Genomic DNA, 19,205 nt, shown 5'->3' on the forward strand with positions numbered 1-19,205 from the left:
ACTGATACAGAGGAGAGTGACACAGTGTCTGGATCTCTATTTCCATACTGATACAGAGGGGAGTGACAGTGTCTGGATCTCTATTTCCATACTGATACAGAGGGACAGCTGCAAATCTGGGACTGTGCAAGGTGTCTGGAGTGACACAGTGTCTGGATCTCTATTTCCATACTGATACAGAGGGAGTGACACAGTGTCTGGATCTCTATTTCCATACTGATACAGAGGGGAGTGACACAGTGTCTGGATCTCTATTTCCTTGGGACTGATACAGATATTAAGGGAGAGTGACAGTGTCTGGATCTCTATTTCCATACTGATACAGAGGGGAGTGACACAGTGTCTGGATCTCTATTTCCTTACTGATACAGAGGAGAGTGACAGTGTCTGGATCTCTATTTCCTTACTGATACAGAGGAGAGTGACACAGTGTCTGGATCTCTATTTCATTACTGATACAGAGGGGAGTGACACAGTGTCTGGATCTCTATTTCCTTACTGATACAGAGGGGAGTGACACAGTGTCTGGATCTCTATTTCCTTACTGATACAGAGGAGAGTGACAGTGTCTGGATCTCTATTTCCTTACTGATACAGAGGAGAGTGACACAGTGTCTGGATCTCTATTTCCTTACTGATACAGAGGAGAGTGACAGTGTCTGGATCTCTATTTCCTTACTGATACAGAGGAGAGTGTCTGGATCTCTATTTCCTTACTGATACAGTGTCTGGATCTCTATTTCCTTACTGATACAGAGGAGAGTGACAGTGTCTGGATCTCTATTTCCTTACTGATACAGAGGAGAGTGACAGTGTCTGGATCTCTATTTCCTTACTGATACAGAGGAGAGTGACAGTGTCTGGATCTCTATTTCCTTACTGATACAGAGGAGAGTGACAGTGTCTGGATCTCTATTTCCTTACTGATACAGAGGAGAGTGACAGTGTCTGGATCTCTATTTCCTTACTGATACAGAGGGGAGTGACAGTGTCTGGATCTCTATTTCATTACTGATACAGAGGGGAGTGACACAGTGTCTGGATCTCTATTTCCTTACTGATACAGAGGAGAGTGACACAGTGTCTGGATCTCTATTTCCTTACTGATACAGAGGAGAGTGACACAGTGTCTGTTCTCTATTTCCTTACTGATACAGTCTGGATCTCTATTTCCTTACTGATACAGAGGAGAGTGACAGTGTCTGGATCTCTATTTCCTTACTGATACAGAGGAGAGTGACAGTGTCTGGATCTCTATTTCCTTACTGATACAGAGGAGAGTGACAGTGTCTGGATCTCTATTTCCTTACTGATACAGAGGGGAGTGACAGTGTCTGGATCTCTATTTCCTTACTGATACAGAGGAGAGTGACAGTGTCTGGATCTCTATTTCCTTACTGATACAGAGGAGAGTGACAGTGTCTGGATCTCTATTTCCTTACTGATACAGAGGAGAGTGACACAGTGTCTGGATCTCTATTTCCTTACTGATACAGAGGAGAGTGACAGTGTCTGGATCTCTATTTCCTTACTGATACAGAGGAGAGTGACAGTGTCTGGATCTCTATTTCCTTACTGATACAGAGGAGAGTGACAGTGTCTGGATCTCTATTTCCTTACTGATACAGAGGAGAGTGACAGTGTCTGGATCTCTATTTCCTTACTGATACAGAGGAGAGTGACAGTGTCTGGATCTCTATTTCCTTACTGATACAGAGGAGAGTGACAGTGTCTGGATCTCTATTTCCTTACTGATACAGAGGAGAGTGACAGTGTCTGGATCTCTATTTCTTGCTGGATAATGTTGAGTGGAGACGAGTGCAGCCGACATCAATAACAACTTGTGTTTCTCTGATAGAACATTAAGTCATGATGACCATAAACCCTGTTGTTTGAATGTTTCCCTCAATGGCACTACAGCACTCTCCTTATAGAAAGTCCTGAGCTTTATTAAACTGAAGCATACGTACATATACAATGATACTACTGTATATTTATTTAGCTATATCTCTAAAAAAAAAATCTGCACCGCCATTTAGTATTACCATGAGTTTGGATAGCTTTTACAGGTCAGGTAATCTAAAAGGGCTCTCTGCCATTCACTTTGATGTAGAGTGGGGGGATGCTGTGTGTATTGAATGGATGTGCTTTAGCAGCCATGTGTAACTAGCTTCACAAGCGCTAATTATAGCTCTGGGCTTCATGATGGGGCAGCAGGGTAGCCTAGTGGTTAGAGTGTTGGACTAGTAACCGGAAGGTTGCAAGTTCAAACCCCCGAGCTGACAAGGTACAAATCTGTCGTTCTGCCCCTGAACAGGCAGTTAACCCACTGTTCCTAGGCCGTCATTGAAAATAAGAATTTGTTCTTAACTGACTTGCCTAGTTAAATAAAGGTAAAATAATTTTTATTAATGATCCATTCCCCCTCCCAGTCCTCTTGGTACGAGAGATCGAAGTGGCATCTCAATTTCCAGGGAGAAACCTGCCTATTAATGTACGAGTGTGTGTGGTGTATATACAGATGTAGGATCTTAATTTGATATATATTGTCACAACGAGAATAATCCTGCAGCAACAGTATTTGAATATTTGGTTCATAATGTTGCTTGATCAGTGGTTAGGCTTTTAGCTGGCCAAAAATAGGCTACATGAAAAGTGCAATACTGTTAATATAACCATGTGTTAGTGTGGGTTTTCAGTGAATTTATGTCAATCAAGAAGCTAATCTCCAGGAAAATTCTCAGCAACAAAACAGTGATCAAATTAAGATCCTACATATGTACCGTCTATGAATTATGCATAGTGGGATGTACAGTATGTACAATACAGATGTAGGATCTTAATTTGATCACCCTGTTGCAGGAGAACATTCCTACAATGCAGAACATGTTTTACTTGTAGTTTACAAGAGGTTTAAAAAGGCTTAAGTTTGCAATTTCCACTTTGAAATGTCAGACTTGATTTTCCCTCACAATTTTTTTTCAACCCCTACAAAAAGTACCATTAATTATAATCCACATAATAATTCACATTTCCTGTTGCTGGAGGATTATTTTCCTGCTGTAGCAAACTGGCTCAAATTGAGATCCTAAATCTGTATGTTGGAGGTGCTGCTGACTTCATAAAAGGAATTTTCATGGAAATGGGCAATAAAGTGTATCTCATTGAATCATCATATACTGCATTGTATCATATCAATATATCAGTGTCTGTATTGTATCTTAAATGTCATGAGGGAGAGCACAGAACTGCAGTTTTGGTGTTGAATAAAATGGAAAAGGTGTCATTCTAGGGTTGACACACAGATAAATCCAGTCTTGAATACTCCACTAATCCTATTTGTATTTGCCTCTGTGTGCACGATAGCAGAAGAAATGGGGGTAGGTAGCATAACTGAGAAATGCAGCAGTATCTTGTGGAATCCATCTCTGCATTTCTTGCTCTCTCTTTTTCTACCTCTTCTCTCCCCTCTCTTTCCATCCCTCTCTCCCAGCCTCTCCATCCCCCCCCCCCTCTCCCTCTCATTCGCTCAGCTGCTCTCCTTGTTGAGGGTGTTCCAATCTGCCTCAGCAGTACAGATCAGTCCAGCCCCGCTCTCTCATAAGAGCAGCTCATGCACGTACGCTCGCACACTCACACACCCAACACGCAGAGATACACACTCGCAGGCACGCTCACACACACAGACGCACACGCAGACAGGCACACCGAGCAGCCTAATCTACCAGCTCCAAGACGCAGCCAGAGCCAGCTAAAAGACACAGCCCCATAACAGCAGACCAGCATGGATGCACTGAAGAAAGGATTCTCAATTGCCAAGGAGGGCGTCGTGGCTGCAGCAGAGAAGACCAAGGCAGGGGTGGAGGAGGCAGCTGCCAAAACTAAGGAGGGAGTCATGTATGTGGGTGAGTACAGGAGTGGTGATGATGGTGGAGGATAGACCGAGGTGGTTAGCTGAAAATAGTACATCACAGCTTTTTTTCTGTGGGATAATCTGGTTTCCGTTTTGATCCTGTGACGCTTGCCTGCTGTGCTTGTTTTTTGATGGGTGAGTGCACTGGTCTGTCTGCGATGTTTGAATAAAATGGGATCCACATCCAGGCAGAGCATGTGCTAAATCTTACTCGTGATGGAAACATAGATACTGTAGAAAGCTGGAGGGAATTTTGAACAAGGAAAAAGAGAAAGATGACAAAGGACCGAAGGAGAGGGCAAGAGAATGGAGAAGAGCAGATGAAAGGGGCAGAAAGGAAGGAAGGAAGATATTTATTTATTTGCACATGCCTCAGGCACAAGATGTTCTAATTTAAGAGGGAAACGTCTGGTTAAGCAGTACTGAGGTATTCTATTCATTATGTAGTGGATATTGGCCAACAAAATATTGTCAATAATATTGATGGTCATATAAATTAAATGCAATCTCCTATCTCTCTACATGTGACACACACACATTTTAGAGCAGGGGGAGGTGATTGTACTATAATATTGCTCAGTGTTATCAAGCTGAATAGATGTGTGTGTGTTCACATATTTAGATGGGTGGGTATGTGCTTGTTAGGTTGTATGTGTGATAGTACAATATGGTGCTACCGGGGTGAGAGGGAGGGGTCTCTGAATCTGCTATGCCACCCACCCACATGCCTGTCTGTCCGCTGCAGCAGTGAGATTTATCATGGGCGTCTCGGAGCGTGACTAATGCAGCTCGCCCCATGGTCAGAACCCCCCCGTCAGCCCAACCCCACCCAACTCGGCAAAGGCCAGTTCAACAGCCCTGAGCACCACTAACACATACAGAACACTGAGACATCGAGAGAACACTGACACATTACAACACTGAATCATACACAGATTCATACAGAATGCTGAAACATGACTCTGTCACTGCCTCTTTTACAGCGATGACAACCTGGAGAAGAGGAAAGGGAAGAGAGGGAAGGAGAGAAAGAGGGCAACGATAAACAAATGAATGAAACATTTGAGAGTCATCTGATTCCTGGTTTAATTTCCGGTAAAAGGAGGGGAGAAGAGAAAGGGAGAGAGAGAGAGAGAAAAGAGATCATGAGAATGAGGTAACAAGACAATGAATGAATGGGTGGCGTACTCTCAGATTCCAATAATTACAGTTTCTCATTCATTAGCTGTCAATAAGCAGAGACAGAGGAGGAGGCTGTGGGATAATCCTTATCCATTAATCCAAAATCATCCCCACCACAGGGGATCCACCCTGTTCTGACGAAGGACCTCGTGGAGCCATTCAGCCACAGAGGGCAGGGCCCATCACATTTCACTGGTTTATTGATCTTCACAGCGCTGTAAAGAGATCACCTGACCTCTAACATTACTGCTCAGTCATATCTTATCATCAGCTTCATTTTTGTCTCCTTTTTAAAATCTTTGTCGTTCTCTCCTCTTCGTCTGAAAGTCAATGCAGCGTACCAATCCCCCCCATCCCTGTCAGTGTGAATCCCTATATACCCATCCAAATTCATCACTGGACTTACTGTGGCTCGGACAGTCAGATCTGCCTTTCTATGATCAAACAACTGTCAGTCTTGAGACAGTGGCTCTCCTTCACTGCCTGCACCTCTTCTCAGTGAGCGGTCCTGACAGACAGATAGCACTGATAAGTGGACTGTGGGGTGGTGGTGGGGTGAAGGAGGTGGGGGTGGCAGCGATTGGAGTGACGGCTAAAAGAGTGGCAGCATTCTACTCCGGAAAGGCAAGCAGATATGCACAGACAGACAGACAGCCATAGAGAGAGAGCCCAGTGCCCTACCAGGGAGCTAGCTGCGGGACTAAGAAAAGAGGGAGTGCCCTGAGAGTGCGGTCGGAGCAGTGAAGCGTACTGACACACAGCAAAGGCCCACCAGGCATCAAGCACTTTACTGTCTGAGTCATCTACGGTATGAGAGCGATGGATTAGGATTTTTTTTTTAAAGAGGAGAACCGTCTCAAATCCCCCCCTGTCCCTGATCTGCTGCCTCTATCTACACTGAGTGCTAATCCTGTGTGTGTGTGTGTGTGTGTGTGTGTGTGTGTGTGTGTGTGTGTGTGTGTGTGTGTGTGTGTGTGTGTGTGTGTGTGTGTGTGTGTGTGTGTGTGTGTGTGTGTGTGTGTGTGTGTGTGTGTGTGTGTGTGTGTGTGTGTCCGATGCTCAGCTGCTCCTGGGTGGGTGGTAGACAGTTACGAGGCCTAGTGCTACAGGATGGTGAGTGTGAGGAGGGGAGGGAGGGAGAGAGAGAGGTCAGAGTTACCTTTGTATATATGCACACGTAATCATCCCATTATGTCTTGATTGTGCCGCTCTCCATTCAGCACCACATTCACTTAGCCATTTTGTTCTCCCTCCCTCTGGTCTCGCTTCCTCTTCGGTCTCTGACAGAAGTGTCATCTTATCATAGCAGGATGTGAGGAAACTCTAGACTACGACAGTGTAAATTAATCAGAGAGAGATGCAATGGAACCCACCTCAAATTAACACCCTAAACACATAATTGTTGTGCAGAGTGGCGTTCATGTGATGCTAAATATCTCTCTCGTGACAGACTAAACAATTAGCTTGCCAGCGTCCATGCGAAATCTGGTTCTGGGTGCAGAGATTACTACATACAAAATCAAAGATGCTATCACGTTCTTACGAGACAATGAGGTGCTGTATTTCAGTTATAATCACTCTAACATTGTGTTTTGTGGGTGTGTAGTCATGTATTATAGTACCAGTATCTACCATCTTAGCTGCAGGGGAAGTATTTGTAACCACAGATTGTTCGATTCCTCACAAAAACTGACCACGTTACAGTGTCGACAGTTGCTTGGCGATATTACCTCCTCTGTATTGATTACAGCATTGACAATACAATAGCCTGGCTCTTGTGTCTGTCTGTGTTCTACATAGGACAGGAGGACTTTAGCCTATGGCAATTTCTACATCCCCAGTACTAAATTAGCCCATTGTCGTGTAGGGAGTACAATAACAATGACACGCTTGACAAGAGAAATGTGTTTTTGTGCGGGGACTGGGAGGGACTTTCAAACACGTCTCCCAGCTCAAAGGGTCAGAAGGGAGAACAGAGCAAGGCTTATTGTGTTGGTGATTTGAGTGGGAGGGAGGGGGAAACCCACTCCAAAGCTCCATGCCAGTTGTTTTGAGGACGTTGAGTGGGTTTGGCTGGCCAACAGGACTCGACCCATACAGTTCTGTGTCTGGTGGAATGACTGACCTTTTCTTCCCTCAAGGACTCTTTGTGAGGCAGAGATGGGCTGAGCTCCAAAGGGCTCAGAGAGAATGGGAGAGAACAGACAGTACTGGACCAGCTGAGCAGAACCCATTGGTCTTTAAACAGACACCAAGGATCTGGCCCTATAAAATAACCATGAGAGAGGGGGACTGTTTCTGTGCCCAAATCATTAAGTATTGAAGTGTTAGGGAAGCCTGTAGATGTTGATCAAGCTTGTACACTTCTCTACATATTGATTTGGACAGTTAAGGTAAAACTTTTAATTTCGCTCTGTACTCATTTTGGATTTGCGATCAAATGTTTCATGAGTCGGCAGTACAGAGTGTCACCTTTTCTTTGAGGCTATTTTCATACATATTTGTTATTTAGAAATGAAATAATTTTTTATGTATATAGTCCGAGCAAGGCAGTTAACCCACTGTTCCCCGAGCGCTGAAGATGTGGATGTCGATTATGGCTGCCCCCCGCACCTCTGATTCAAAGGGGTTGGATTAAATATGGAAGACACATTACAGTTGAAGGCATTCATCTGTACAACTGACTTGGTATCCCCCTTTCCCTTTCCCCTCCATTTGAAAGTGTTTTAAGTATTTGTACAAATGAACGTATGTGTATTAATTCCTAGCACGCAATGATTACATCAAGCTTGTGACTCTACAAACATGTTGGATTCCTTTACAGTTTGTTTATATGAAGAATGATGAGTAAGAAAATTACAGAGGCATAAATATCATACGCCAGAAAATGCTATAACCTCCCCTGTTATTGGTAATGGTGAGAGGTTAGCATGTCTTGGAGGTATGACGTAAAATGCTAACCTCCCCTGTTATTGGTAATGGTGAGAGGTTAGCATGTCTTGGAGGTATGACGTAAAATGCTAACCTCCCCTGTTATTGGTAATGGTGAGAGGTTAGCATGTCTTGGAGGTATGACGTAAAATGCTAACCTCCCCTGTTATTGGTAATGGTGAGAGGTTAGCATGTCTTGGAGATATGATGTCAAATGCTAACCTCCCTTGTTATTGGTAATGGTTAGAGGTTAGCATGTCTTGGAGGTATGATGAAAAAAGCTAACCTCCCCTGTTATTGGTAATGCAATCTGCGGTCAACAAGGCAGAGTTCATCTCAGCCCATGCCTCCCTCCAGTCCCTCGACTTCTTGGCCCTGACGGAAACATGGATCACCACAGACAACACTGCTACTCCTACTGCTCTCTCTTCGTCCGCCCACGTGTTCTCGCACACCCCGAGAGCGTCTGGTCAGCGGGGTGGTGGCACCGGGATCCTCATCTCTCCCAAGTGGTCATTCTCTCTTTCTCCCCTTACCCATCTGTCTATCGCCTCCTTTGAATTCCATGCTGTCACAGTCACTAGCCCTTTCAAGCTTAACATCCTTATCATTTATCGCCCTCCAGGTTCCTCGGAGAGTTCATCAATGAGCTTGATGCCTTGATAAGCTCCTTTCCTGAGGACGGCTCACCTCTCACAGTTCTGGGCGACTTTAACCTCCCCAACCTTTGACTCTTTCCTCTCTGCCTCCTTCTTTCCACTCCTCTCCTCTTTTGACCTCACCCTCTCACCTTCCCCCCTACTCACAAGGCAGGCAATACGCTCGACCTCATCTTTACTAGATGCTGTTCTTCCACTAACCTCATTGCAACTCCCCTCCAAGTCTCCGACCACTGCCTTGTATCCTTTTCCCTCTCGCTCTCATCCAACACCTCCCACACTGCCCCTACTCGGATGGTATCGCGCCGTCCCAACCTTCGCTCTCTCTCCCCCGCTACTCTCTCCTCTTCCATCCTATCATCTCTTCCCTCCGCTCAAACCTTCTCCCACCTATCTCCTGATTCTGCCTCCTCAACCCTCCTCTCCTCCCTCTCTGCATCCCTTGACTCTCTATGTCCCCTATCCTCCAGGCCGGCTCGGTCCTCCCCTCCCGCTCCGTGGCTCGATGACTCATTGCGAGCTCACAGAACAGGGCTCCGGGCAGCCGAGCGGAAATGGAGGAAAACTCGCCTCCCTGCGGACCTGGCATCCTTTCACTCCCTCCTCTCTACATTTTCCTCCTCTGTCTCTGCTGCTAAAGCCACTTTCTACCACGCTAAATTCCAAGCTTCTGCCTCTAACCCTAGGAAGCTCTTTGCCACCTTCTCCTCCCTCCTGAATCCTCCGCCCCCTCCCCCTCCTCCCTCTCTGCAGATGACTTCGTCAACCATTTTGAAAAGAAGGTCGACGACATCCGATCTCGTTTGCTAAGTCAAACGACACCGCTGTTCTGCTCACACTGCCCTACCCTATGCTCTGACCTCTTTCTCCCCTCTCTCTCCAGATGAAATCTCGCGTCTTGTGACGGCCGGCCGCCCAACAACCTGCCCGCTTGACCCTATCCCCTCCTCTCTTCTCCAGACCATTTCCGGAGACCTTCTCCCTTACCTCACCTCGCTCATCAACTCATCCCTGACCGTTGGCTACGTCCCTTCCGTCTTCAAGAGAGCGAGAGTTGCACCCCTTCTGAAAAAACCTACACTCGATCCCTCCGATGTCAACAATTACAGACCAGTATCCCTTCTTTCTTTTCTCTCCAAAACTCTTGAACGTGCCGTCCTTGGCCAGCTCTCCCGCTATCTCTCTCTGAATGACCTTCTTGATCCAAATCAGTCAGGTTTCAAGACTAGTCATTCAACTGAGACTGCTCTCCTCTGTATCACGGAGGCGCTCCGCACTGCTAAAGCTAACTCTCTCTCCTCTGCTCTCATCCTTCTAGATCTATCGGCTGCCTTCGATACTGTGAACCATCAGATCCTCCTCTCCACCCTCTCCGAGTTGGGCATCTCCGGCGCGGCCCACGCTGGTTGCGTCCTACCTGACAGGTCGCTCCTACCAGGTGGCGTGGCGAGAATCTGTCTCCTCACCACGCGCTCTCACCACTGGTGTCCCCCAGGGCTCTGTTCTTGGCCCTCTCCTATTCTCGCTATACACCAAGTCACTTGGCTCTGTCATAACCTCACATGGTCTCTCTTATCATTGCTATGCAGACGACACACAATTAATCTTCTCCTTTCCCCCTTCTGATGACCAGGTGGCGAATCGCATCTCTGCATGTCTGGCAGACATATCAGTGTGGATGACGGATCACCACCTCAAGCTGAACCTCGGCAAGACGGAGCTGCTCTTCCTCCCGGGGAAGGACTGCCCGTTCCATGATCTCGCCATCACGGTTGACAACTCCACTGTGTCCTCCTCCCAGAGCGCCAAGAACCTTGGTGTGATCCTGGACAACACCCTGTCGTTCTCAACTAACATCAAGGCGGTGGCCCGTTCCTGTAGGTTCATGCTCTACAACATCCGCAGAGTACGACCCTGCCTCACACAGGAAGCGGCGCAGGTCCTAATCCAGGCACTTGTCATCTCCCGTCTGGATTACTGCAACTCGCTGTTGGCTGGGCTCCCTGCCTGTGCCATTAAACCCCTTCAACTCATCCAGAACGCCGCAGCCCGTCTGGTGTTCAACCTTCCCAAGTTCTCTCACGTCACCCCGCTCCTCCGTTCTCTCCACTGGCTTCCAGTTGAAGCTCGCATCCGCTACAAGACCATGGTGCTTGCCTACGGAGCTGTGAGGGGAACGGCACCTCAGTACCTCCAGGCTCTGATCAGGCCCTACACCCAAACAAGGGCACTGCGTTCATCCACCTCTGGCCTGCTCGCCTCCCTACCACTGAGGAAGTACAGCTCCCGCTCAGCCCAGTCAAAACTGTTCGCTGCCCTGGCCCCCCAATGGTGGAACAAACTCCCTCACGACGCCAGGACAGCGGAGTCAATCACCACCTTCCGGAGACACCTGAAACCCCACCTCTTTAAGGAATACCTAGGATAGGTTAAGTAATCCCTCTCACCCCACCCCCCCTAAGTTTTAGATGCACTATTGTTAAGTGACTGTCCCACTGGATGTCATAAGGTGAATGCACCAATTTGTAAGTCGCTCTGGATAAGAGCGTCTGCTAAATGACTTAAATGTAAAATGTAAATGTCTTGGAGGTATGATGTAAAATGCTAGCCTCCCCTGTTATTGGTAATGGTGAGCGGTTAGCTTGTCTTGGAGGTATGATCTTTGTGCCTCTGTGACTTTCTCACTCATCATTATTCATGATTCCTTCATGATTATCTGTAATCATGGTAGCATTCATGTAGAAGTGACCAGAAACATATTATATTTTATTTATAATAAAAGTGACACAATACATTACTTACCATTAATTTATATTGGGCACAAAATCATCTGAAACACAACCAAAACAAACTGCAAATGCATCCAACAAGCTTGCAGAGTCACAAGCTTGATGCAGTCATTGGGTGCTAGGAATATGGGACCAAATACTAAACTTTGTGTATTGTATGAACATACCCTAAAATAAAAGGTGACATTCTGTACTCTTTCCTCATATGAAACATATGAAACATCTCAAATCCAAAATGCTGGAGTATAGAGCCAAATTAAACATTTTAGCTTCACTGACCAAATAAATTGGTAGTGGAGTGTATAGTATATTGTACAAAACTTGGTGTCCTTACTGAGCTATTCCATGTTACCAAATGATTTTGAAGCTGCATTTAATGGTGGAAGGGGTGAGTTACCCCCCATCCAATGTTAAGCTCTTTGAGTTTGAGAAACACTATTTAAACATAAATCATCGACCTCTTTTTAAGAAGGTTGTTTCTCTCTTTTACAGGGAACAAGACCAAGGACGGGATGGTAGCAGGTGTGAACACAGGTCAGCGCAACACGACCCACAGAAAATACACTGCATTACATTTCTAACTATACAGGGATCAGACTCACACAGGTTTTTTCACATACCAAATTCAAAGGAGAAACATTGGTCCAAGGACAGAGTATGACAACTCCCTGTCCCCTTTTCCCAGTGGCCCAGAGAACGACTGACCAGGCCAATATTGTTGGGGACGCAACGGTCGCCGGGGCCAATGAGCTGTCTCAGCAAACAGTGGAGGGGTTGGAGAATGTGGCAGTGAACTCCGGATTGGTGAACCAGGTGCGTCACATCCTGCCTTTTCATATTGTGAAGATGACAAACTCCTTTCCTCTACAGGGAACTGTGGGCTGGTCGGTTAGAGGTGGTTGAATTAAAGCCATATACAGTTATAACAAGGGTTGCAAAGCTATCTGTAATTAACAGGTCATGTATGGTAACTTTGGTCAATTATACTTGAATAACGTATACCGACCGAATGCATTAGTTTATAGTATTCCTTTTTTATGTTCTATACATATGAGTCCATATTGTCCATGTGTTTCTAGTGGATAGACCGTAGGGTTCAAGAGAAAATAGCCTAATGAATGAGAAAAGCATATAATCAACAATGGCACTCTTCTAACTATTGTCTTTTTTCACAACTCTCACCAGTTTGACCCCACAGCCTGTGTTGACCCCTCAGCCTGACTAGACATAACAGTAAATATAAAACCGGGGACATTCAAATTAGTAAGATATGTTACGTTTGGTATGGTTTTATAAGACCCAAAATGCTCTGAAGTACCCAAAAAATGCCACTAGATGTCATCTGATAAAATGTCATATTCCTTGAACGTTCCCAAAATTCTGGTAGTTTACTGGTAAACTTCAAAAGTTTCCAGTATTATACCCTCCCCTTTGCAACCCTAGTTATAACAGAGTTGAGATCAGCCTTGGGATTCCAGGAGAGGAGTCTTCAACATGTCCTTCTATCAACAATCTAATCCTGGTCAAAAACACTGATTGTTCGAAGTTGACTTTCTTGTCAGTTATAAGGAATGCAGTGTTAAAGGATCAAAGCCTACTTGGACCTTTCGTGTCTGTGAGTGTTGTTGGTAACTTGTATTGTTTCTTCTCTTTCCATCCATAACTGGGGTGTCTGGCAGGAACAGGGACAGGAAGAAGCTGTAACTGAGGTGGCTGGTTCTGGTTTGGAAGGGGGGTGTGGTGGAGAGTTTAGTAGAACAAATGAATGAATGAATGCACTGCATGATGCTTGCTGCCTTTATTGCCTTGTGATTGAAGCACCATGACTTTATATGCAGTAATTAGCAGTCAAGGTGGATGCTGGCTGGTAGGCTACAGTGGTGTTTGGGTGCTGGTTGGCTTGAAGGAGGACAGATGGATGTGCGACTGCTCAGCTCCAAATGAGTCAACATTTCCTCAAGCTGCGAGTGTATGTTCACACTGGGTAGAATTCCAACCCACGTGAAATGTGGGGATATGGAACGTCAATACCTTTTCATGCACTTTTCTATCTCTGCGTTTTCTGACCTTGAATTTAAGCATGAGAATAGCATGCTATTCAAACGCTATTAGTTTGGGGTGGAGATGGAATAAGTGCAATGTGTCTACAGCTACACCCTATTCTGACCTTGACTTAATTCCACCATCTTTACGCACAAGCAAACCATGAATAAGGTCTAGCGAACCTGCCGGGTCCATGTGGAAAAAATCTCCTTTCTTTTCTTTTTCCTGATAGAAATATCACCATTCTACATGCACTATAATTTACAACTTGATAAGAGGTCAAGGAGTAATGCGTTTGGATAAGGGAATTATACATACAAATGACACTTATGTGGCAGAAAACTGAAGGATATTAACTTTCCCACAGTAAAGTTTAAGAAACGCTGTGCCATTATGCAGAATTTGTATGGCCTTCTACCTTGCAGAGATGGGCACTCTCAAATGTCATTTATTTTTATTTTTGGCATTACTATGTCTTAATTATCATGTTAAATATGAACCACTATCAGTATCGACCGTCTGCAGGCCTAATAACCGCGTATTCAACTGCCAATTTACTGTTAGTTCCCTTCAGTTGGTATAGCCTGCATTATCAGTCCATTTAATTACAGTGTTTCGTTTACCTTCATTTGCACACTATTCTTCCTACATTACCATGGGTTGAACAACTGAATGTGGACATTTTCAGAATGAATCAAACCACCTTTTTTTTCTTCTTTAGTGCGTAAAGGCTCTTCAAACCTGTTTGATTCAAAAATAATTTCCTAAACCTAAAATAATTTACAAAATTAGTATTTTTTTTAAATCTACCAATTGGTGCTGAAACTGAGACGAACATGCATACATTTAGATGGCTTTCCAGCAATGATTTCTAATATTTGGAACCCTTTCTCTCTATATATTCCAGTGAGTGTCGAAAAAAATCTAACTTAAAAAGGTACATCATATTTAAAGGATGGCTTAAGATAAATGTACTGAAAACCCTACTGAATGAAGACTCAATGAGAAGATCTGTTGGCCAGCAAATGGGTTTTTAGCGATTGAATGAAATGTATTTAGAGCGCGCAAGGTTTGCCACACCTGCAGAGTCTGAATATCAAATACAAGAGAATTGTGTAGGCCCCATTGAGAAAAAAATTGCAAGAACACAAGCCCCCAATCCCAAATCATACAATGAATTCAAAGGAATACAGACCATTGAAAAGATGTTATGGATTTAAAAGGTAGAGAATAGATCCCTTTCAAATATGAAATTGATGAAGGTTAATCTAAAAGCTGCCCTCCACTATGTTGTGGCCATTTGTAGTGCAGTAAAGATGGCGGTGTCCCCGCTACATTAACATGCGTCTCCTGCCTCTGACCCAGCAGGCTGGGCTCTATGGCTGCAGGACAGATGGAGTGTACTCTGGGACAACATCTTTGTTTGTTCGCAGCATATTGATAGCATTACTTAATTCCACTCAATTGAAATATGTTCTTTGTTCTTGTTTGTGGGTGTGGGTGAACATGCAGGCATGCGTGAGGATACGTATGCAGGCATGCGTGAGTGTACGTATGCAGGCATGCGTGAGTGTACGTATGCAGGCATGCGTGAGTGTACGTATGCCGGTGTGCGTGAGTGTACGTATGCCGGTGTGCGTGTGTGCACATCTGTGTGTCCTTTCTTCTTTCAGGCTCTTTGTAATATAAAGCAAGATCCATCTGTAATTAAATCCACAGCCCTAACAATCTCTCCATCGCTCCTCACCGCAGCAGGCAATCAACCCCCTTCCTTTTTCAATCTCCCATCGCTACATCTCTCTCCCGGCTCTATTATATGTTCATTTTCAAAGGCACTAAAAAGCCTTTTGTAGGAGAGTACAGTAGAGGCAAGGTACAGAGTAAACAACTGTAGACATACTATGATATGGCACAAATCATCCCCATTACCACGTTTTCCGTCACTGTTATAGAATGTGTTAAGGACATGATTGCGGCATCTTCTTGCTAGAATTATTACCCACCGGTTCTAATCAGAGGAATAATTATATTGGTGATTGAGCTCATAATTATTCCCACAGCAATAACATCATATTAACATTTCTATAACCAAATCAGGGAATATGGCTACTGCCATGAATAATCACAATCAAACTCCACACCATTCACCAAACTAATATCCTAATTCCATGCCATGAGTCAGAATTATCATTTCTACCCTAATACAGAAGATTGCCATGGTAATTGTTGGGCATTAATCAACTGAGGAAACTATCAAGGATCTTTTCTCCTGAGTGCCTGAGCCCCTGATATCTCAATTCATTGTCTGCCATTGAAGCCATAACTACCCTACTAAAGAGATGCCTGTGCATGTCGATTAACCAGAACCGTGGTTTGAAAACACTAACATCTCTCTTTCTCTCCAGCTTAACCCTCCTCCAAATCATTACTCACATGCTCAGCTGGAGATTACATCAGAGGAAGTTGTCATCACCATTCTCCTCTGTAGCAGCATGGGTGGCTGCAGAAGTAGTAGTAGTAGTAGTAGTAGTAGAGATTATGTATATATTAGTTCTCTTGCTAATCCGCTTTCTTTGTTTGTGCCACTCAGGGTGACTTCTCACAGGGAGCTGAGCAGGCCGGGCAGTAGGTGAGTGTGTGTTTGTACTTGTATGGAGGTGTGTGTGGTCATATTAATGTGCAAGTGTTTACGTATAGTCAGGGAGCAAGATGGTATATCCTCTTGAAATAGCGATATGTTAATTTGATGTGCTTGAGGCAGTCCTAAAATTGATGTGACATTTGATGCAGTATCCAAATAACAGCAGGCGATCTACTAATATGTAAAGGTAAAGCGTTTAACTTAAGAGCCATGGCCAAAAGCCTCGGCGCACAGAGTCAAAATGGACATACAGTGACAGGTATGGGGTTAGGTGTGAGGTATGGGGTTAGGTGTGAGGTATGGGGTTAGGTGTGAGGTATGGGGTTAGGTGTGAGGTATGGGGTTAGGTGTGAGGTATGGGGTGAGGTGTGAGGTATGGGGTGAGGTATGGGGTTAGGTGTGAGGTATGGGGTTAGGTGTGAGGTATGGGGTTAGGTGTGAGGTATGGGGTTAGGTGTGAGGTATGGGGTTAGGTGTGAGGTATGGGGTTAGGTGTGAGGTATGGGGTTAGGTGTGAGGTATGGGGTTAGGTGTGAGGTATGGGGTTAGGTGTAAGCTAGGGGATTTTTTTACACCTGGGTATCAGTCAACCATATCCTAATGCAGGAACTACATGTTCTCATATATTGAAAGCACACCTCTTAATACATGGGGACTGAAAATTAGGGTGGCACCAAAGATGCCAGATAATCCACTACTCTGCCAAAACACACATGTTGGCAAGTCCATTTTGATGAATACATCTGCAGCAGAAATCTGTTACTTCTGCCTCTCCCACTCACAATATTTAAAATGTTCCTTCTCTCTCTCAGGAGTGTTGGTCCTGACCTCAGTGATTAGCAGCGGTCTCCCTCGTCTTCTGTTTTAGAAGAGCTGCTGCTTGTCCTGCGTATCCCATCGTCACCTCATGGGTCCTGGGGAACCTTACTGCCCCCAGCGTCTCCTCTCTGATGCTTTCTTTGTGTGAATCGATGGAAAACAACAACAAAAAATGAAAAAGATCCTCCCCAGCCAAAACAACCCTCAACCATAAACACTCTACACATTCCTACCCTAATGCCTTTACCGTCCATATACCTCATCCCCGACATTTACCCACCTTGCCACTGTGACCATCCTCACCCACCATCCCCTGTGTCCACTCAAGATCACCTTACCACACATACAGTACACACATGCATATACACCACAACGTTGAGAAAGACTTCTCAGAACAATATATAGTTTTTCTCCCCAAGAGTTTCGGCAATGTGAGACTTACTGGTAGTGTTCACGCTGTCAGCTAACGTAACACCTGTACTTATACTGTAGATGTACTTATGTCAGTGTATGCTTTAGTCAGGTTTGTTGATTAATATGTGTTTGAAGCCTGTGTATATTTAACCCCTTGTGTCTTAATGCCTGACATCCCCTTATTATGACAGATCGGGGTTCAGGGTCAGAGTGAAAGTGGAGTTATGGGTTAACAGTATCATATTGTCTGTTTTACTCCCCATATTCACATGACCGATCACATTACCCAGTCTCACACCTTCAATGGGGCTGCAGCACATACAGGGAACTATGTATCTCATAAACAGATACTGTCTGGTGTTTCCAGCTGTCTTTCCACTCAAACCTGGGCCTGCATTTATAGCGTTATCAAAGAGAGAACGGTTACATCAGGAGTTTGCAATGGCCTTTATAATTTCACTAGTTGCAATGAAAGGCAATAAATAAGATCTGTTGAGGTGTTTTGCATGCGATCAGATTAAAGATAAAGTGCCCAACAGATTCAGTATGTAGGCCTACCTCAGAAGTGGATGCAAGTAGTCGCCAGGTGAAATACCTTGACATCAGTGGTGGCTGGTGGGAGGCGTTATAGGAGGATGGGCTCATTGTAATGACTGGAATGGAATATATGGAACGAAGTCAAATGTGGTTTCATGTCATTCCATTTATTCCATTCCAGCCATTACAATGAGCCCATCCTTCTATAACGCCTCCCACCAGCCTCCACTGCTTGACATCCCATACATCTGGTCTCAGAGGAAACAAATCTCTCCACCCATTCGTCATGCTTTTACTGCTGTCATACAAGACACACCTCCTGTCACTCAACAATGTGCCCTGACCCCTCCCCTGTGTCTGCTCCCCTGTCTAAAACAGGTATTTTCAACCATTACAGTGTTTGCCCTTTGAAGCCATCTGAAATGAGACTGCATGTTGCCTTACTAACAACCAGACACATACTCAGACACACATTCATTGGTACTAAAAACAACCTCACAAATTAAAATGCACATATCACACATTTATCCAAGAATTAGAGGTGACACACATTCACACAGACATGCAAATATATGTTGGTATCAAAGCAGACTCTTTTATAAACAGTACAACTGAACTGAAATAAAAATGTTTAAATCCAAAATACTTTTTTTCTGTTTTTATTATCTTTCACTGTGGCATAATAATTTCCAGAGACAATACCAAATTGAAGCAAACATACCTAGACTGCTCATTTGAATTATTTATACTTTCTATTGCATGATATTCTTGGCTACTCCTTTATTATTCTCAGCCCACCCACCCCACACACATCTGTGCAGTGGAGCACAATTACTGCCTCTATAAATAATACCATACAGTGTAAACTGGATGACCATTCTGCTATTCTATTGACTTGCTGGCTGCTGAACTGATCTGCAGAGAGACCAACAGCAAAGGAGCAGTGGCAGCAATAGACGTCACACGCTCTCCCAACTGCCACCTGGTGTTGAGTGGTGAAAGCCGAGCGCTTGGCTTTTGTTAGTAACATCCACAGAGCTATTACTTATTTAAGCCACATGTCCTGCACTTCCATTTGCATCAGAGTGATTCGCCAGGGGTATGAGAAGAAGCAAACACACCTTCACCACTCCAAGCATGAACACATACCTCGAACACGTGTCATACAGTACATACACAGGCACATACGGATGGATGAATGGACACACTCGTGCACACACAAGGAGGCATGGACACACACGATGCACTCACGTCCAAACATACACTATACAGTTTAT

At 44.6% G+C, this 19,205-nt stretch overlaps 1 protein-coding gene across 2 annotated transcripts; it reads left to right on the plus strand.

Annotated features, from left to right (window-relative positions):
* The first annotated feature begins 3,557 nt into the window (after positions 1–3,557).
* LOC124041332 (synuclein-like) lies at positions 3,558–18,571 on the plus strand. Of its 2 annotated transcripts, XM_046358811.1 has the most exons (6): positions 3,558–3,905; positions 11,967–12,008; positions 12,160–12,287; positions 13,154–13,183; positions 16,108–16,146; positions 16,971–18,571. In XM_046358811.1, the coding sequence occupies exons 1-5, from the start codon at positions 3,785–3,787 to the stop codon at positions 16,144–16,146; spliced, it is 360 nt and encodes a 119-aa protein (XP_046214767.1). In that variant the 5' UTR covers positions 3,558–3,784; the 3' UTR covers positions 16,971–18,571. The 2 variants fall into 2 exon arrangements, with proteins under 2 accessions (XP_046214767.1, XP_046214768.1); XM_046358812.1 differs by lacking the exon at positions 13,154–13,183 and having other exon boundaries at positions 3,564–3,905.
* Positions 18,572–19,205: the final 634 nt, after the last annotated feature.

The sequence above is a fragment of the Oncorhynchus gorbuscha genome, linkage group LG08, assembly GCF_021184085.1.
Source record: "Oncorhynchus gorbuscha isolate QuinsamMale2020 ecotype Even-year linkage group LG08, OgorEven_v1.0, whole genome shotgun sequence".
Taxonomy (NCBI): Eukaryota; Metazoa; Chordata; class Actinopteri; order Salmoniformes; family Salmonidae; genus Oncorhynchus; species Oncorhynchus gorbuscha.